The 21,579-nt window shown below is 39.7% G+C and overlaps 1 protein-coding gene across 1 annotated transcript in view; it reads left to right on the top strand.

Annotated features, from left to right (window-relative positions):
• OPN5 (opsin 5) overlaps positions 1 to 19,611 on the top strand; it is a 38,422-nt gene extending 18,811 nt beyond the window's left edge. Inside the window, exons 5-8 of the mRNA XM_040599458.1 lie at positions 3,219 to 3,389; positions 6,620 to 6,954; positions 10,014 to 10,258; positions 11,557 to 19,611. Of these exons, the coding sequence (XP_040455392.1) occupies positions 3,219 to 3,389; positions 6,620 to 6,954; positions 10,014 to 10,258; positions 11,557 to 11,620 (815 nt within the window). The 3' untranslated portion in view covers positions 11,621 to 19,611. The remainder of the gene's footprint in view (positions 1 to 3,218; positions 3,390 to 6,619; positions 6,955 to 10,013; positions 10,259 to 11,556) is intronic.
• The last annotated feature ends 1,968 nt before the right edge of the window (positions 19,612 to 21,579 follow it).

Here is a 21,579-nt window from a genome sequence, read left to right as displayed (position 1 = left end):
TGCCTCTTGGTGATCAGAAAACATGCTTTTCTGAAGGAGATACTTAGAAATTCAGCAGAAGAAAGACATTAGTAAAAATATCTCTGCTTTGCTGCCACACAAAGAAATCTCAATATCTTTGGCATATCTGCCATGGAAACACTATTTCCATCTTGCAGCATTTAGAATTTAAAAAAAAAAAAAACACCACCAAAAAAAAGACCAGGTTTTGCCTCTTCAGTGATGCTCTCATCTCCTTTACTTCCTGAGTCTGTCTTATTTTATAAGGCTCATATCTGACTCCAATGGGAGTCACTTCAATGAGACAGAGTGCTTCAGGAGAATTTCTCTAGCTATGTATTTGCAATGTAAACAGCTATATCCTAACCATATAAGCTGTATCTCCCAAGCGTGCAAACTACATCTTCTTTGGGACCCCTCTTAGCACAAGGGCTGCTAGTTTCTCTGTTAAGCTCTGTCACCAACATATCACTTGGTCACCTTGTCTTCCATGGGGACTTCAATCTATCTGTGTGTCTAAGTTTTGTAATTAAAAATAATTGTGATTGACACAGCCATGCATGCTTTTTCTCCCTTCTCTCTTTTTTTTTTTTTTGTTAATGAAAGATGTTGACTAAAGAAATATGTGTTCTGTCTGTGGAACTGATTGGACTGAAGATGGGACTTTTTCCAAAATCTTCGTATTTCACACAATTGTCTTGACATCTTTTTGAAGAAACGGATGCTTTTTCTCCCTTCTCTTTCTTTTTTTTTTTTTGTTAATGAAAGATGCTGACTGAAGAAATATGTGTTCTTTCTGCTGGACCGATTGGACTGAAGATGGGACTTTTTCCAAAATCTTTGTATTTCACACACTTGTCTTGGCACCCTGTTCAAGAAACGGGTTCTGCCATGGTCCTGCTTCCTGCAGATTTCCACAGGGTGGCACCAGCCACTCGCTCAAAACCGCATCAGTCTCATTCTGCACTGATGCCTGGCTCCCGGTCCTGTGCGGCTGAAGAGAAATTTGATTTTGTGCAAATAAATCTGTTGACCTTTACAGCTGGCAATGATTTACATTAGGAAAGTTGCTGACTCTTAGCATATATCCCAGGCCTTGCTGTATTTCATGTTTTCCTTGAAACCATGATCACTGGGGTCAGCTTTTGCTTGAAAAAGTAAAGTACATTTATTCTACTCAGAGAAAAGCACATAATGCATCAGCCTGAGCACAACCTTCAGGCTCAAGCAGGACTTCCCTTACAAGCTCAGGCTAAAGGAAGAGAATCCCAAAATACCTTGTTTAAAAATTAGTCTCATTTTGAAGGGACTTCAATCATGATTCTTTTGGTATAAAAGATGGAACAAAGACCATTTTCTGCAAGATTTTGTTTTGATAGAAATGTTTTAATTTTCTGTTAAGAATGAAAACAGAATGTTTGGTTTCATAGAATCATAGAGTCATTTAGGTTGGAAAAGACCTTTGAGATCATCAAGTCCAACCCTTAACCCAGCACTGCCAAGTCCACCACTAAACCATGTCCCTAAGCACCACACCTATGTGTTTTTTAAATACCTCCAGGGATGGTGATTCCACCACCTCGCTGGGCAGCCTGTTCCAGTGCTTGACCACCCTTTCAGTGAAGACATTTTTCCTAATATCCAATCTAAACCTCCCCCTGGCACAACTTGAGGACATTTCCTCTCATCCTATCACTTGCTACCTTAGGAGAAGAAACCAACACCCATCTGGCTACAACCTCCTTTCAGGTAGCTGTAGAGAGCGATATGATCCCCGCTGAGACTCCTCATCTCCAGGCTAAACTGACGTTTCACATCAGTTTGATCTGAAAACTGAATATTTTTTTGGGAACAATCCAAAATATATTTCTATAGATTACTTCAATAAAATAGAGACTTCAATCTTGACTTCTATGAATAGGTTACCTTGTGAGAATTACAGTTTGCAAGATCATTTTTGCCTTCTTTATAAATCAATTCACTGAGCTGCCATGACATTAGAGACAGTATGGTTCAACCAGGGAAACTAGCCCAGGGCAGCTGGGGTGGTTTCAAATCCTTAAAGTTCTCTGGCAACTCCTGTGCAGGAAGGAAATACAGTCACAGGAAGGCAACGTTCAATATTTAATATTGTTCAGGTGTTGAACTGTTCATGCCTTGGAGCGTTTCAGCTCAGTCTGGTCAGTAGAAGTGAAGGATTTGGGAAACATGCTCATGTTCCTAGATTGTAAATTGTTGAGTCTTCTGTTCCATTAAAGTTGGTTTTTTTTGTTTGTCCAGTTTGAGATAAAAAAATAAATAAATCAGGAAGTGGAGATTTCTAATTAGAAAATTACAGTTTCCAAACTTTCTCAATTTCATGATACTTACAAAGAATATGAATAATGTTAATCTGGTTTATGGTGAGAACGGAACAGAATATAACTTAACTTCACTTTTTCCATAATGTATGACCCAATCTTACAACTGGAGGAATGAGCTAAGGTGCTGCTAGGACAGTCTCCAAAGTAGTTAGGTATTTCTTTTCTGTTTCAGGATGCTTAAAGCTTTTTAGTATCTGTGGCCAGGTGACTTGCTGATAGTCACCAAGGAAGAGTGTGGTATGGACAGGAGCTGAAACCACTTCTGCAGCTCAAGTCCATGCTGTGACCATAGCACCATCTTCCTTTCCAATCTAACTCTTCACCACAGCATGCATCCTACTGTTGGGCCTTGACAGGTTTGCAGAACTCCTCTTTGAAGGCAAATTTCATCTTGTGCTTGAAGACACTCAACTGATTATAGGGATGTATCCTAACTGGATCTGTGTCTTGTTTCAAAGCCAGACTCACCCGTCACTCATACTGTTTACACTTTGGCATGCATTTGCATGTGGATTTAACATATACTCTGAAATTTTACAGTACCAGAGTATGGGTTTACTTCTGGTTCATGTGGTCTGCATAAAGCACCTGTTTCCAGCCATTCCGCAGGCTTGGCTCATCCTACCACAGCATAGATGCTATGGGGTCTAGCTACAGCTGTCTTAGGCTTAATCCTGTGGGTGGAGGGCAGGCAAGTCATCCCATGTGTTGCACCTGAAGCTCCCTCTCCACACTGCAGAGCATTGTCACTGGTATTAGCTCTGGGCAAAGGGGAGGGTTTGCTTTTCTGAAAAAAAGTGGTTTTATCACTGATGGATTTTATCAGTCAACTGACATTCTTTTCTTGTTATGAAGTTGTAGGAAAACCCTTTAGTATTATTTCCTTCTTTTCTCACCGCTGGGTGTTTGGATGGATGGGCTGCCGCTGGTATGGATGGGCTGGTTTCTTCTTTGGCTGTGGGAGCCTTATTACCATGACAGCTGTCAGCCTGGATAGATACTTAAAAATCTGCCACTTGTCTTATGGTAAGAAATAAAATCTATTAAGTGACTATAGAAAAAGTATATGAAGTGATGTACTTTTCTAGACTGGAATCATACTCAAGCTCTTCAGAATGCTTTTGTTAAATATAGAGGGGAATGCACAGATGAGAGAAATTTACCTGCATGATCCAATTAATCCCAGCTAAATTTATATTACTGGACATATCACCTTCACTGTTGCCTCTCTGCTGTTTGCTTAAGCCATGTATTTTAGTAATCACTCATGGATAATTACTTTGTGTCTATCAAGGCCTATTAACATTCACAGATGCAAATACTGCACATACTGCAAGGCCTTTTAGACCAACATGCAAAAATATTCTTTATTAGATGCCTAGATTCCTTTAAGATGTGTGGCAAGCTATTTAAAACATCTAAAAGGTTTGGATGTGCAGTAGGGCATAATGTGGTATCATCTCTCTAATATGGAGATGGAACCTGAGAGGATGAAATGAATTTAGCAATGAAAGCTGTTATCACCATATACATCAATATTTTATATCTCTCGAATATGATGTATTATATGCTTCATTCTTTCCAGTTAAAAGATGCTGTCACAGTTTAGAAAAGGTGTTTTTCTTGCCTTGGAAGGGACTAATTCCCCACCAGGATACCAGGAATACTCGCAGTGACTTTACATACAAGGAACACCTTGCCCATGTGACTTGAGGGACATGCAACAGATTTTATTATAATGACATACACTATCAGTCATGTAATGTTAACTTACAAGAAATGTTTGCAGCTAGGAAGTGTAAGTAAACTGGTCTGTCCAATAGCTGAGTGTGTTATCAATTAAAAGCTGTGGTACTGCATGCACTAAGTTCTGCTATCATAGATCCTGGCATGTCCACATTTTTTCCTGAAATGTGAGCGCAGGGAAGGTCTCCTTAGCTGAGTTTTAAATACGTCATTCACATTAAACATGATTTCAGTTCTTTCTATAAAATTCTTATCAAAGTAATTCAGTGGCAACCCAAAGCATAGACAATTTTTCACAGACCTGGTCAGCTGGAGTAAATATTTCATGGCCAGCTGCATTTATGCCATAAGATCTGATATGTAATATGACAACTTAGCTCAAGAGACAGAACACTTCAAAATCTTTTTTCTCAAGGGCTTTCTGATCATGGTTGTCCATACAAAGTGATGGAAAGCAATAAACATTTTTAGCATGTTCAGTCTAGGTGGTTATTTAACCATTTTCTATATAAGGCCTAAATCAGTAATCAGGAACCTGGAGCACCAGACTACACACCTACACTGTCATTGTGCTCCAAAAGCAGCATCTGTTTTATTGTTGGGGTTTGGGTTTTTTTGTTTGTTTGTTTCTGGGTGTTTTTTGGGGTTTTTTTGCATTTTTTGATTTTTTGTAATAGATTGCTATGGTTTATAATAGCTGTGAAAATAATCACAGAATAGAATCATAGAATCATTTAGGTTGGAAAAGACCTTTGAGATCATCAGGTCCAACCCTTAACCCAGCACTGCCAAGTCCATCACTAAACCATGTCCCTAAGCACTGCATCTACGTGTTTTTTAAACACCTCCAAGCCATGAGCAGCTGGTTTCTCCAGGAGATGCTGTGGGAAAGGGTGTCAAAGGTTTTACTAAGGTCCAGGCAGACAGCATCCACAGCCTTTCCCTCATCCACTAAGAGGGTCACCTTGTCATAGGAGGCGATCAGGTTGGTCAAGCAGGACCTGCCTGTCATAAACTCATGGTGCTGGGCCTGACTCCCTGGTTATCCTATACGTGCCACATGATGGTGCTCAGGATGAGCTGCTCCATAACTTTCCCCGGTACCAAGGTCAGGCTGACAGGCCTGTAATTCCCTGGATCCTCCCTCCTGCCCTTCTTGTAGATGGACGCCACAGTGGCTAACCTCCTGTCTTCTGGGACCTCTCCTGTTTGCCAGGATTGATAAAAGATGGAGAGGGGCTTGGTGAGCTCCTCTGCCAGCTCCCTCTGTGCACTTGGTTGGATCTCATAATGATGTTCTTCTAGTACTCACTCTATTGTTGCTTTGTTTTTCCACACCCAAACACAACAAACAACATTTCTGTCTCTCAGCCATTGTGCTCACGTACATCATTTGTCAGTCAGTGTTCATTTTCCTCCAGTCATCTGGAAATGTAAAATCAGCTGAGGAAGGGGCACTGGTCACACAGAAATAAAAGTTGTTTCTTTGCTTTGGGTTTGTTTAAGTCATTCTCAAATCCTGAAGAAAGGTCCTCAATGTCAGTGAATGGGAAGTGAAATCAGATTAGAGCTTCCAAAGTGGAAGGAGCTGTTATAATGCTACAGTCTGAGTTTCTGCATAAATCATAGGTTCTGACTCGTTAGTCCTATCTGAATCCAACATGTTGAACACAGATGACAACAGAAAGCTTGTAAGCAAGCTTTTTTTAGATGAATTAGAGTTGTGTGCCAGACGAGCAGAGAGGCAATATTCTACTCCACGACTCCAGGCAAGTCATTAGGCTTTAATAAACAGAATGGGCAAGGATACATGAAAACACCTATTAAGAGTACTACTGACAGTGTGCACATGGTGATGTACTGTACTGGAAAAGGGTGGGAAGGTAGAAATAAATCTTGGATATGTTTTTTCCTCTGTAAAGCCTCCATGTCTTCCAGTCGCTTGGATGAACAATTTATGTTGACAAGTGTCCCGAGATCAAACTTCAGTCAGTTATTCTATGGCAGGAGGAAGAGGAAATAGTGTAAGTTACATCATACAGTTGCAGCTAGTGAGCCTTCATGCTGAATAATGAAAGGCTGAATTAAACACATATGCATCCATGTGGGCTGAACCTCCGCCTGACCTGACTGAACACTGTGAATACGGCTTTACAGACCACAAAGCAATTTTCAACATTACTAGACAAGATTCCTGTGATTGTTACTGAGCTAGCTATTTGGACTGCTTTTGTACGGACTCTTCTAGGGTGTAAATCATCACAGCCTAAAGTAAGGATCTGAAATGAAGTCAAGTGGAGCCCTCCATATGACTGTGCATTTCTCTTCACGAGGTACAATGCGAGCTGGGGTGGCTAGTTCAGGGGTCACGTAGATACCTGGGAAGAGGTGAGATGAGCCCTACAGAGTTGTTGTGGACAAACAAGCTCCGACTGCATGTGTAGAATGATGTGTTCAATTGTGCCCAAACCATATGGACCTGAACTTGTAACTCTTGAATTTTCTTCTAGGTACCTGGCTTAAGAGACATCATGCATTTATCTGTCTGGCAATAATCTGGGCCTATGCTACATTCTGGGCTACAGTGCCTTTTGCTGGTGTGGGGAGCTATGCCCCTGAGCCGTTTGGGACCTCCTGCACCCTGGACTGGTGGCTGGCACAGGCTTCAGTGGCTGGACAAGCTTTCATTCTGAGTATTCTTTTCTTTTGCCTCCTGTTCCCAACGGCGGTGATTGTGTTTTCCTATGTCAAAATAATTTTAAAAGTCAAATCATCCACCAAAGAGGTTGCTCACTATGATACCAGGATTCAGAACAGCCACATACTTGAAATGAAGCTGACCAAGGTAGGTATGAAGGTTTAACTCAGTTTGCTTTGTCGGGCTATAAAAGCAGGCTTGGAGAGCTTCAGCCATGCCCTCTGCTGTGCTAAGCGATAGTACAATGCTCTGAAGGTGGTTCTTCCACCTTTCTCTTCCATTACTGTCAAAATGGGGGAAGACAGGAGCTGAGACATCCTTTTGTGATTAAGGCACTCGTGTCCCTGACACCGTGATCCACTCTGAAGCTCTGCCACAGCCTCCCTGTGTGACCTTACCCAAGTCACATCATCTCCCTGTGGCCCTGTTCCCATCATAAAGCTCCCTTTGCTTTCAGAAAGAGCTGTAAAGAATTATTTTAAAGAATTTGAAGTGCACAGGAATTATAAGAGAAAAACAGGTAAAAGGCAGGTTACTGTAGCAGGGAAATAAAGCTTGCAGATTGCTTACATTCCTCTGTTAATGAAGATATAAATGAAAGTTACTTCTGTGACATTGCAATTGGTTTTATGCAAATAATTTATCATTTAGGTTCAGCCATGAGCTGCTGATAAAAATGCACTTGTGATAAAATTAATTTTACGTCTCAGACCATATCCTGTTTTCCCTTTCTGATTGAATCTATTTTCTATTTGACAATGGTGGCAGCCACGATCCTTGCTGATACCGGTTATTCTGCCAGGAAATCTCTCAAAATAAAAATTTATACTGATCAAGCCCAGATTCCTTAGTCACAGAACATTCACCAGCCTCTATAAGCCGTGTCAAGAGGGAGACAAACAACATCTTTTGCTTGGCTGATCAAATTTTATTACATTTTCAGGGAGTTGAGCTGAAAGTTATATAATATACAGCAATAAGTGACATTATGTCTAAACATATCAGAGAATCTCAGCTAGCTACCTGTATGGTCATTGCTGCCCATACAGCTGACAAAACCGTGCTTGCCTTTAAAAAAGGGATGCTGCAATACAGTACTGTTTTGTGGTTATTCAGCACCTTTCCTTTGAAGAACAACGGACACTTTTGATTTGAGGGTGCAGATTTATTTTTGTCATATTGGAGGAATCATGTAAAACTTCAATGTGATCTGAGCCGAAAGACTAGTAATTGTCCCTTCTGTCTTGGATCTACAGTGGGGAACATAATGCTGGGATATATATAAGTATGGAAAATGAGTCTTCATCATAACCCATTTAATTCCACAGCACAATTTAGAACAAACAGGCTGTGTTTCAGACCCTTGGCTCACATGCACTGATTCTTTAGTGACAGACAACAAAAAAAAGCATAAAAGAATGAAGTTTCCCTTAAAATAATATTACTGTCAAGATGTGGAACTAAAGGCTCTATGAAATGTTATGCAATATCTAAAAACCTTGGGCGTTCTGATGATTTTTTTTGTTGTAATCCTGCTAACTGATTTATTCCAAATCAGTACACATGTACTAGAATCAGTCTGGATGCAGTAATAGTCTGACAATGCCAGCAGTATGATGGCACATGTCCTTCAGGATATGTTATTGCATGATGTCATTTGAAGCTGTATCAGGCTGTGACTGAACACACGCAGACTGGTTCAGGTGAAATACATAAAGCACAGATTTTGGGCCCAAACAGCTTTTCTTTAGTGTTTATACTAAACATTCTTATGCTACATTTCTTCATGTTGTAAGGAAGTCCTTTTCTCATTTACCAGGATGCAAGCTAAATGTTTGGTAGAAATTTGCTTTTTAAAGCATCTACAGATTCTGATGGAGTACAAATCCATGTTGTGGGTTAAGAGAAAAAAAACACCTAGACGTTGTACTAACATTCTCATACTCAGTTAAATTCTCAGTAGTTTCAGATCTGGCTTACCCAGGTAGATACAGTCATTTTTTATCTGCTGGAGTGGGTATACCCAGGGACTTGACAGCTCATGCCTTGTTGAATGACTTGATGCTTACTTTTTCTGTATTTGTCTTGAAGGGGATTCAGATGGTTAACATTGTTTCCAGTGGAAGATAGGCCATAGATCCTCTTCCTGGGTGCAGGCAGAAGACAGATCTAGTTTATCAAAACTCTTCTCATTCTGTTACCAGTGGCCATCCTTGTGGCATCTTATTGGTCCTACTGGGTTTTGACACCTCTGTGGGGACATCAGCACAGGCTACAAGTGAGGAAAAAGTCCTGCATTAGATCAGGGTGTTGAAAAAAAATTTTCTTCTTTTCCTGATTTCCTTTGTTTCTGCCTTGGTGGCTAGCACTAAGTGAAAGAGAAGAAGGAGCATTAGTAGTTATAGATACAAACTCCTAAACAAACTCGCCTACAGACACTCAGGGTCTTCCACTTCCACACACCATCAGGACCTAATTCTGTCCTGAAAACTTCTTCAAAGACTTTGATTTTAGGAACTTTGGAATATGATTTCAAAAGAGCCAGAATGTGGATGACTTGCGCTTCATAATTTGTTTTTGGTTTTATTTTCCCAGTGCATGCTTATTTCACTCTGGAATGGAAAAGATACTGGTTTTCTTTTGGACAATTTGAGGAATGTTGAGTTGGAAGACACTATAGAAGGGAGAAGTTCCTCAAATAAACAAGAAAAAGAAAAAAAAAAAAAAGCCACAAGAAACCCTATAGGAAATGTTTCCAGTTTAATCTGCTTTCATTGCGAAGATCTTGCTAAGATTTTCAAAAACTTTCACTGCTCTATGTTATGTATTATCCTAAAAAAGAGAGTCTGTATGTTTTTAAAGGACTCTTCTCCTTAAATAATTTAAATTTAATGTCAAAGTATTGTTGTTTTCTGAGATACCATTTAGTTTCCTCATGTTTAGCCAGACCTTATAGCATTTTTAAAGGTTTGTGGTAACAGACTCATTAAGTGCTCTGTGTCAGTGAAAAAACCCCAGGCACTAGATAAAAAGAAGAGAAATGCGTGACAGCTTTTGTTCATATTGTAAATTCACCTGAAGCGAGTTAACACTTTTCTTCTCCATCTTGTGGCACATTCCCTTCCATTCTGCCCAGCTCTGGGCTGTGCTGCCAGTCTCTAACTCCTCTGGATTAACCTCTTTCTCTCTTTTTTTCCTCTCACAAGGTGGCAATGTTGATCTGTGCAGGGTTCCTCATTGCCTGGATCCCTTACGCTGTGGTCTCGGTGTGGTCAGCCTTTGGACAGCCGGATTCAGTTCCCATCCAGTTTTCAGTGGTACCAACTTTGCTTGCAAAGTCAGCAGCCATGTACAACCCAATTATTTACCAGGTCATTGATTGCAAGTTTGCCTGTTGCCGGTCAGGAGGATTGAAGACACTGCAGAAGAAGAGCTCTTCAAAGAAAACAAGGTAATTTCTTCTCTGAGAAGTAGATCGTCTTTAAATACACAATGTTCCAAAAAGTACCGAACTAAGATCTACCGGGAGTCACAGCTCTTTGAATCTTATTTCCTGTTTTTAATCATGACGTATTCAGGATCTTTCTTGCCATGAAAATTGGTGAAGTGACTCTAGGTGCCAAAAGAGAAGCAAGGAGGTGATTCTTACTTTTAGATCCATTGTGTAGTTGGAAAAAAGTCCCATTGGTCTTAGCAGTTTTTGGATCAGTCCTGTCCTCCTGTTCCTTTTCTTTCATGTCATCATATGGGTTACCTCCAGAAGGTGTTGATGACCTCCATTGTCAGTGAAGTAAATGGGAGACAATTGTGTTAATTCCTTAGATAATTAATGTGTTAATACTGCACCTTTCAGGCACAGAATTAGCAGGAAGAGAAAATAGTTCCTTAATCACCCTGTGGGTACCGCTGACACCCAAGAAAATCCCCAAACCGGCCCCAAACAAACAAATCAAAGTGTAATAAGATCTATATAAAAAGGATGCTTTTCTATTTACAACTTTCTGGCAAAATCTGTGCTGACCACCAGTGGATTTCCTGGAAACATTAATTGTACACTTGGAGGAAAAATGTTTCTCGTTCTGTCTTATGCCAGACAAGTATCTTACTTCTGTGATCGAACCAGTGAGATAAAGATGGATGCTAATCTGACAGTGTAGGCTGATATAAAGGCCACAAATGCCCTACCACATATGTGACTGTGGATTAATAGAATTCCAGTAATTTGCTTCAAAAGCCTAGAACACATGTGCCTCAGTATGTACTTATTAGGGGCATGATGGCCCATTTCATCATTCATATTATTCCCTTACCAATTCCAGCATTTTTTGAGGTATTGCTCAGAGCGAGTCAGGATCGCGAGCTCCCACAGCTTCCCTTAGCAGATGATTTTATGATCTTACACTCAGATTTACCTCATCTGCAGGACATACAGGGTTTATGTATGTTGTAAGTGTTTGAGGTGCTGAATTTACAGCTTACCAAAAGCCCTTCTGCCCTTTTAGACAAATGGGAGAAAAATCCAAAGCAGCCTTCAGCAAATCTTTGGCAGCTGGATTTGCATTTCACAAGCATATTCAAGCTCCAAAGGAGGAAGGAGGTTTCACTTAGTCCCTCATGCTGAATGTAACTTCACTTTCCTAGGCCTCTGCAGTGAACAAAATGAGCTGGAGAAATTGCTTCCCAGAATTAAGAACTTAATTGTTAGCTTGGTATGAACAAAATGATTGTTGTGCTTTCTCCTTCCCATAGGATGTATACCATATCTGCACACAGAGACTCGATGGTGATGAACGAAACCCAGCTGGAAGTATGAAGGTCCATTTCATATACAGCAAATGAAAACCTGATGATAAAATCATACCATCTCAAGTTCCTCTTTCTGTAAATAAATTAAAACATGATGACAGTTTTATTTTACTCCCTAGTCCTATGTACAATGTAGTTCTTTGCATCCAGACCAAAATAGTGCGATTAGAGCTGAGCAAATATTTTAAGTACTCAGAGGAAGAACAAACAGAGAAGAGTCATTTGTATAAAAAAATTTTATTCACTTCAGATTTTTTTTTTTTTGTTAGCACTAGGAGATGTGATAGTATTGACGTTATTTTCCCTCATGGAAAAGGTAGTATTCACAAAGGCCAGTTTTAGGTTGCTAAAGCTAATCTCCCCAGATTCCTGCTGCAGTCACTGGAGAACAGGAGCATGAGAGAAAGGACTCCTTGGAAGACAAATCTGAGTTGGCCCTTCACTTATCAGGGGTCTGAATCACCCAACGGAGAAATATTAGCCCACTCTCTTCAACTGATGTGGCTACAAGCTATCTTAAAACCGCTTTGACTTCAGTCCTTCAATATTCAGAAACATTTTGCTTTCAGTCAAGGCCAGCTCAGAAGCGCCACACTCACGCACTGCAAATGGTCTGTATCTGTGAATGAGAGGGGAAAGGTCTCTTCCTGAAATGCTAGTTTCATTTAAACAATTTGGAATCATGAATGACTTCGTAATAAAAAAACCAGAACCTTAATGAAGTCAGCCCCATATAAGCCAAACTGAGCAAACCAATAGTTTGCACATCTTTTTACCATTCCCTGGTCAAAATTAAAATGAAATATGATGGCAACAAGCATACAGGTTTGAATTCTTTGAACGGTAACTGGCTTTTTGCAGCTTGTATTTTACTTTTCACCCTTCTTTGTGAGATCGCTATGTAATATAAAATGACAAATCCTTCAATTCTAAGCATGAAACCAGACTCAAAACTAGTGAATTAATGGGAAAGATTACAGCACAGTAACAGAGAATTCTTTCTCAAATGCAGTTGTATCTAATTTTTAAACACTAAGTGCTGGAAGGGTAAGCATTAGGAACAATTTAAGGAGAACAACAGTCCAACTAAAATGAAGCTTGTAAGTTCCTAATACACTCAATAGGCAAACAACGTGCCTTGAAAAGACCTGCAAAGTAAGGCAGCCAAAATAGTTGCATTGGATCTGAGCCATAATTATTCCCATTTTTTTTTTCTTTTTTTTAGATTTACCTTAAGGTTGAGGCATTGCTACAGACCAAAAATTAGCAGTCCAGTATAAGCAGACTTTTAATGTTTAAAGTAATGATTTTGATGTTTGTGCATAATTTCTTTGGGAAGAATATGATACTATAAAAAGTAAGTTAATTGCAAATCAAAGAGTCTCCCACACAGCTTTGTGTTGACTGTTCAATTAAAAAAAAGACAGTTACAAGGGTTCAATTCTTCTTCTGAATTGTTCCTTTAAGGAAAGAAAGCAGTTATGAAAGAGTTTCAAATGTTTTCCTGTTTAACATTTAATGGTGCTTGTTATCATATTGTTATTTCACAATTGTGTTTAACATTTATTCCCTGCTATACTGAACTGAACTTCTTTTGTAGGTGATCTGCAGTGATGTTAATCTTGCTTTATACAATAATGTCTTAAAGGTTTAAAGTAATATGATGTTTGTTGGCGTGTCCCAGCACTCCCATTCTGCAGTACAAACAGTTACTATTTTCTCAAATGATACTCAGACAACATAGCAGAAGTTTAATTTTTTTGAATATCCTAAGCTGAGTAGAAGAAAGTTTTGTTTCCTTCTCCTCAATAATTTAGCAAAAGAAGTTTAAATAAATACTAGGAGAAGGCACATAGGTAGAAGGAGTTGCCATGTTACCTATACAATGTTTTGTGCTGTTTTTTCCCAAGAAGTTGAGTTCTTTCACTTCCACAGATCTTTCATTATAAGTCGACTTTATTTCTTGACTATCGTTGCAAGTTGCACCCAAGACTTCATCCAGAGCACAAGACATCCTTTACAATATTTCCAGATTTGGTTATGAAGCCCTTAACAATCTTCCCTCCCTGTTCCTGCAGCTTTTATTCTTTTCTTCATACAGGCAAACTTTGGCTGGTATCTATAGATGTTTATCATAACTAAAGTCTGATGTAAGGCACATGTGCTGTGGCCCTATAAATGCAGATTATTTGGAGCAGAGCTGCTGGTAAGATTGTAGGAATTACCCACTAGTCTGGCCATATTTTAGGGTAGATCAATTCACAGTTTGTGCATGAACCCTTCCTGCAGTTTCAGCTGGGGAGACTTTTCTCTTTAGTTTTTTTTAATTATGTACTTTCTTTGGAATTGCTGCTGGATCATCCTAGAAATGGATACATACTGGTGGTAGGGCTGAACGGTATATTCTTAAAGACTGTAAAATATTTTTGGATGCCATTATAGGGGGTGTATTAGATACATGTGTTATCTAAATAGTTCAGAAGTTTAGTAAACTCCAAATATGTACTTCCAGAATCATGAAAATCACATTTCATATGATTTGTTTTTTATTTAGGGCCATAATTACATTTGTTTGAAGACACAGTTTTACCACTACTGAATGGTATCTTGCTCTGTAAGAGACAATAGGACACCAATTTAAGCAGGAGTTAAAGCAGAAGTTTGAGACATATTTATACTGAGCATGTGTTCAAGTGAAAGGTGTGTTCCTGAATCAAGCAAGATGTAAACATTCAAGCATGCAGAACTGTAATGTAAAAGCAGAATCTGAACCTAAGAGCTCATGGAGCTAGTTCAATTTAATGATAACAGAGAACGGACGTAGCTTCTTTGTCTACCTGTATAAAGCAGATCATACAATTACTTTCTGCCCTGCTTGGGATCACAGTGGTAGAGGAATAAGGAGGCTTATTATGGATTCAAATTTTTCAAGGTCAACTTTGAATTGAATTGATGGCTGTAGCCTGATGGTTCAAAAGGTAATTGTTTGCCATTGATGCTCAGGACAGAGTTTTATCCTCTCCATGTGCTAGGACTGATAATTGATCATTATATAAAACTGAGCCATGTAACCTTGGTCTGAGGTCATCAAAAGACTGAATCTCTCATTTTCTGTTCCAGAAAACTTCTCGTTGTTTGGTGAGATTCAAACTTACATTGTTTTGCGACCTGAGCTTAGTCAAAACACCAACACGGCTATGAAGGAAGACTTCTTTATTGCATTTTCAATATTTCATCCTCTTTGTTATATTAAGAAAGTTCCTCATTTATGTATTAACATTAAACCAAATGTTTTTTCAATGAAAATAGTGTAATCAAGAATAATAGCTATACATGAGAACCTTTTGGTACGTGCACATTTAGACTGAGCTGTTCAGAAGCAAAATGCTATCTGCATTCACTGTCAGTGCCTTGAGGGAAATAATTGACACAGGTTAAGACTCCATTTATATAATGAGCTGACCTGGACAGTAAGATTGCCGCAGTGAGACTAAGCCACGACTTTGCGTTTCAAGGTCATAGATAGTGAAATTATGCAGAGAGCATGTGGATATGGAAACTTTTGGTCATTTTCAGTCACAGATGGAGAATGCCTATAAACCTTCTCCTACAGACTTGGAAATCTGTTGACAAGTAGAACTATCAAGATTTACAATGCTTGAAGAGACACTTGAGATAGGGGAATTAAGCAAAGTTTTATGACAGAAAAAGTTGAAAAAAGTAAAGCACTAAAAATGAAAGTTATGGTCTTGAGCTTTCAGAAGAGAGTAGAGAGCATTTGTCCATGCAGGTGAATGCATCTGTAGCAAAATTTATTTCTACACCTGTTAATAATAATGAAAAAAACCCCAACTCAACAAGTCATTTGTTAAAAATATTTATGGCCTACAGAGCAAGATTGCAGCCAGCAGAAGATTTTTGGCTTTGTGGCATCCAAAGGGAAAGAGAAAATTGATGTGTCTTCATATGAAGAGAGTTTGATTAGTGAATTGACAGACACAATGCTAGTGAATCAGATTCTTTGGTGGAACTTTTCTCTTGGCTGACTGTGTATGGACAATGTCTTTTGGAGGATGTCCCACTTCCAGTGTGCGGGGTGATCTTGGTCATGAGAATAAATCTTAATTGTTTTTAACTGACCAGGCACTTCATTTTTGTGTAATCCTATATTACTCTTCTTCCCACAAGGGAACTTTCAGACACATCAATCTGCATCCTTCAGGAAAGCTGCTTTGACATCTTTTTGGTTACATTTCCCAGCTCAGGCTGTTCCCAGGTGATACTTGCTGGGGGTAAGCAGTTCTTAACAAATAACATACACTGCAACACCCATTTTTCTCCCTCCCTTCTCCCAAGACAGATGGATGTTTCATTGGTTTCCTCCATATCTGCATCTTTCCAAGTTTCACACGTCTGCAGTTCTAGAGCCCCAAGGAAGAACATTTACCCACCTGAAACTAGAATTTCTGGAGAGCTGTTGCTGAGCAATGAAGGGAAGAGTCCTTTATTGTCATCACTATATTTACATTCTTGAGCCATTGTGCATCCCATACTGACCTTTCTTTTATTTACATGCCTTGCTTTTCGGGTTGACTTGTATTGCCCTTTACCTGGCACACAGTGCATATGGTCATAGGGCTGTTTTTGTAATTGCCCATGATAATCTTTGGTTCCTGAGTCTTGAACCTATAGGTCAGAACAAAATCCTTTGAAATACAAGACTTAGCTACATATTTTCATGCTTCCATTACGTCTGAACTTAAAGGATTCTTCACTGACTATGTATAATGAGCTTCTATCCATCACTGACCATATTTTTGTGTCACAAGTAGTTAGGGAAGAAAACCCTAGAAAATTGCCATGTAATTTGTTAAAGATCTATTCTAAGAGAGGCATTCAGTATCATATCAAGTAACTGCGACATCTGGATGGTAGATACTAATAAAGAGCAAAGGTTTAGTAGGATCCTTGAGTCAGTAAGACAGACCATTGGTCTGTAATTCGGACGTAGCACCTAAGGGGAATTTTGGGAGTAGATCTCTTAACCGTTCCGTAAAATGACAAAGAAATTTGTGAAATATCAAGTAAACATTGTCCTGACCAAAGCTTGACTGTTGCACAGAACATATTTTGGTCATAGATGCTGAATATGGTGTGTGGTATGGTATATGTTTTAAATGATGAATAATGTTTATATTGCAGTAAACGTAATCCTACAGTAGTGAAAATAGAAAACATTTAGAAAATAGGTATGTGTAGAAAACAGATATGAAAAAAGGTGTGAAGGTTGTTTCAGTTTGTAAAAGGGGCTACACAGAGGTGTAGCATCTTAAAATCAGAGGCTAGTGTGAAAGTCTTGCTCTTTCTACATCAGTCTTGCAAAACATAAAAAGAGGATCTTACTCTAAGGTTTTGCATTCATGGAAGCAATCTGCAACACCTTAAAGTGTTCCTCTCAAGCATCAGAACATACTTGATCCTGAATTACAAGCCATTATCTTAGATTCATCAGTGTGTAGAGAACTTGTCTCTCTGTCTGCAGTCCTGGTCCCCAAAGCTAAGGAAAGCTTTAGGGAAAAATGTAACAGGGAATTAAAAAAAAAGATCGTGTATAAGCAATAGGAGCTAAAAGGAGAAGATGGCAGGGTTAAGCTAAGTCGCCTAGAAGAGAAAAGGTCTGAGAGTAAATTATATCAGCCTATAAATAGCTTTAAAGCAATAATAATGTAAATGAAGAAAGGGAATTATTCACAGTCTCAGAAGGTGATAGAATGAAAAATCAAAGCTGGAAGCTAAGGCAGGAAAAGCTGAGATGGGGCTTCTAGAGGAACAATCAGGCTTTGGGAGAGATCTCCAGGGGAGAAATTAGGGCATGATTTACTAGAAATTCAAGAACAGATTAGCTAATCCACTAGCAGAATTTATTTACAACACAAAATACATCTACATGGCCATTTTTAGTCCTGATACCTGATTTTATGAATGTTTTCCTAATTTAAGGGGTAACATCTCACCTTAGGACCTATCTGTACTGCTGGAGAAATGAGTGCTGACCTTGCTGTACTGGCAGCTAGATTGTATACACTGAAACCGGCTTCAAAAGACCTGTCATTCAGTGAAACTTCACTTCTCATCAAGTGGTTTCAAAACCCAGAGTTGGTGCAATGCAGTGGCATGCATAGATGCCAAGTTAAACTTTGCTATGAAAGAAGTAGCTTTGCTTTCTCAGTTATTAGATGAGCTTTTCAGGGAGGTATCTTTCTGCAACACTTGCAGTGTGAGCTGAAACAAAGTGCTGTATTTTCTGCCATAGACAATTTCTTGGAATAAAGTATTTTCAGTTATGCTATCGAGCTTTTGAGAGTATGATAATAAATCTGGAATCTCAAAGTGATTAAATTAAAATATACCAAATAACCACAGGGAAATTACATGAGAAAATTACCTTTAGAAAAACATTTATTAGTGGTTTGTGATCTACATTTTCATTCTTAGGAATTATATTTCTAACAGAGTTAAATTTACAAAGATATCAGTAGGCTTTTAGTGATACTGACCCAAAAATAACCGAAATATGAATGTAATCTCAAAGCTTAGGTGTATTCATTGTATAGAAAGATATTCCTACTACTGAAGATGTGTCCTTATAAAGCAATTATTTCAAGTGTAATTTTTAGTGTATGCGCTATATTTATAATTTCAGTTTGTTGGCAGTAGAATTGTATTCACATTTAATGTCCTGATACTGGTCTATGCTTTGTATTGTAAAGCAAGAAATCACAGGCACATATGAACTAGCTTTTTCCTCTATTTAGAGGATCAGATTCCTTCCTGCTGGAAATAGGTACACACCTCCTTTGAAGTCCATGGTCTCTGTCTATTTACAGTTTCTACTGTAAAAAAAGAATCTTGTGTTTACTATTTATCTTGCATATTTTCCAGAATGGCAGCCTTACCAGCCTTGCTGGAGTTGCAGCTGGTTTACAACGCCTACAATAGATGATCTGGGTCCACGGGGAAGAGGGAAAGTAGGTAGGGGCTGGGCTTCTCTCTCAATTACAGATGAGATAAATCAGGAGTAACCCCATTGAAGTCAGGGGCCTGGCCACGGTCTGAAACTGTGATAGAAATAAAAGGAAACGATGTCTTTTCAGCTGTATTGGAGCACGCTGGACCCAAGAAATGTCAGACATACCGACTGCTTTCTAAGGGCTCATTCTCCAGCTCTGACTTCAAAAACTCGACCTTGAGCTAAGAGGGTCCCTCTTGCTGAGGGGAGGTACTCATTGCAGCAAGGGTTTAACGTGGACAGTAGCATGAAGGCGAGGAAGGCTGAAGGCCACTTTGTTCCTGTCGCTGAGTGATTTCAGCTTCCTCCCATGTTCTGCTTCTGTCTGTTCTTTTAAAAATGCACTTATCCTTCCCCATGGCCTGCTGGACCATGCAGCTAAGTGTTAGTGATAGCATGTTGGTGTTGCAAGCAACATTCAAAGCTGTATACAGCTGTCAGAAATTAATACAGACCTTTCTAGAACATTTATTGCTGGATCTTTTTTGTATACTGGAGATCATGGAAGATCTGAGCATGATTATTAACAAACTGCAGAGGTCAGAGCAGTGGGAGAGTTCATAAACTCTTACAGTCTTGTAACTCACTGTCCCAAATTCAATTGTTAGTGTCCATAAATGTTTCCAACACATTGTGTGTCAGTGCAACGTCCTGGAACTGCAATCAACAATGTAAGAGAAAATTTATGGAGTGAACCTGTAAATAACTGTGTAAGTTCTCAAGCAGTGTTGCTGAGTTAATATGTTGTTAATATATAACGCTGTGTTATGAAGCAGTGCAGAACCTAGCTTACTGGCTGCACTTAACACCAGGGAACACTTCGCTGTCACTGTATTGGAACAACAGATCGGTTATTTTCCTTTTTCTCTGCCCTTTTTTATTCCTCTAAACACACAGCCAGATGGACAGCATCACGGGCAGACTTTATTTTCTGCACTTTGTTATCTGAATGTGCTTTCAAATAAAGCAAGAGAATGGATCAATGCTGTTAGCTGTTGTTTTGTCTCTAGGTTTTGATTACAACGTTGTATGCTTTCGCATCCAGGCTGCTCTTGGTGCCATTTAAGTGCAAGCCATAACCTGCATGTTTCTGCAGTCCAATGCTTTGCCGTGACTTGAGTGGCTGCAGAAAGAGGGTGAGGCCCATTTCAGTGTAATGAGAAGCACCCAAAACAAAAGGTTAAGTTATTTGTCTGCCACCCTAATTAAAAGGATTCTCTAAATAAAAAATGAAATACTTTCTCCACCTCTTTTTCCCTCTGCCCCCATGACCTCAAAAGACAGCCAGCAGCTTTGGCTGAGGGATCCTACAAATTAAGCTTCAGGAGGTACCATGGTTTGGGCATCCTGCTTAGTGGAGTGCTACCTGGGCAGGGTTTTCATGTGCTCTTCCCTGAGAAGACAAGGAAAAGGGATGCTCTCATTCTTAGTAGTAGTTTACCCTGTTCTTTGAGACAACTGAGGGGAGCTGAAAACTAGGGGGAGTGGGAAGTCTTCCTTTTTCTGTTCATCTGATGGGAGATGCACTGTGGAAAACCTTGCTGGGCAGTGCTCATAGCAGGGAAAGTGATGCAGGCAGGGTGAGGCGGCATAGAACTCGGAGCTTTTCCTCCCGGACTCATCCTCTCCCCTTCAGCGGTAATCTGTCCATGAATCTGGCTAGCCAAGGCTCAGAAACTGCAGATCACACCAGTGAAAAGCTGAATGCTGGGTGGCATTGACTGGACATGGCAGTATTTCAGATCTCATTTTGCTCTGTCCCCAAAACGAGTTCAGCTACAGTCCAAAATGCAATAGGAGGAGCTGTAAATGTAGGGATCGAGCTGGAAAATGAGTGCCAAGCTGCCCCCTGTTCTCCTGGCATGCCACGTCTGCATTGTACACCCACAGCTCTGCCTCAGAGGAAACGGTGGCAGAAGGAAAGATCTGGCGAAGGGCAGAAAAACCGCGTTACAAGACATGAACCAGCTTCTGTACAATGACAGGTTAAATGGACTCGCCTTGGAAGAGGGGGAAGTCTGATGGGATACAGCAGGGATCACAGATCACAGATAGCAAAGAAATGATGAAAGGAACAGATAGACACTCTTCTCATGGCACGGAAGCTGGAAGGCACCAAATGAGACGTCCCAGTGTAAAACAGCAGGCTTGAGGCAAAGGGAAGGATGTGCAGTGTCCTGGCGGCGCGTTGGGAAGCAGGGGGGGCACACATCCTGCAGCAGAATTCCAGCCGCTGGCCGGTTGCGCAGAGGGGCTCCATCAGCCTACAAAGGCAAAGGTATGAAGTGACTTTATTGTAGGAGCCACGGGAGCTCTTCCCGGCAACGCTCTGGCCCCACAGGGGTGACATGAAGCATGTTACTTGGAAAAACATTCAAAGATGCTTGAACAGACTTGCTTTAATGGCCTTGGAGAGGGGTGCTCCTCCCAACATCCTTTGGGTCCAGCGAAAGCAAGTGCTGCACTTTGATTTCACTGATGCAGGTTTAGATCCAACAACAGGTATTTCAAGGCACTGAAGAAAGTGTTTTTCTTTGAAGGTCGTGCTTATAAATGGCATTAAAGTACTTCTCTGAGTGAATCAGGGGTTATTTCTGTTAGCTTTCCTCAAAGCCAAAATAAAAGAATAGATTATTTTTTCCCCTTTATTTCATAGCCGTTACTCTGATACACTGAAAAAGAAACAACAGGTTTTGTAAAAAACAATTATGAGCAAGAAATTTATTTTTAGATCAGTAGGTAAACTGTAAGATCAGAGAAAACACTATAACAGATGCACTCTCCATGGAGATTTGGAGATTAGCGAGGAGCTTTCTGCTTATGTTAAGCTTTTTCTGTAGTGGGAGCTCAAAATAAAAGAACAATTTAATCAGAATTTAAAAAAAGAAGAGGTTCTG

Source organism: Falco naumanni, chromosome 6 (assembly GCF_017639655.2).
Source record: "Falco naumanni isolate bFalNau1 chromosome 6, bFalNau1.pat, whole genome shotgun sequence".
Taxonomy (NCBI): Eukaryota; Metazoa; Chordata; class Aves; order Falconiformes; family Falconidae; genus Falco; species Falco naumanni.
This window is presented reverse-complemented; position numbering and strand designations above follow the sequence as displayed.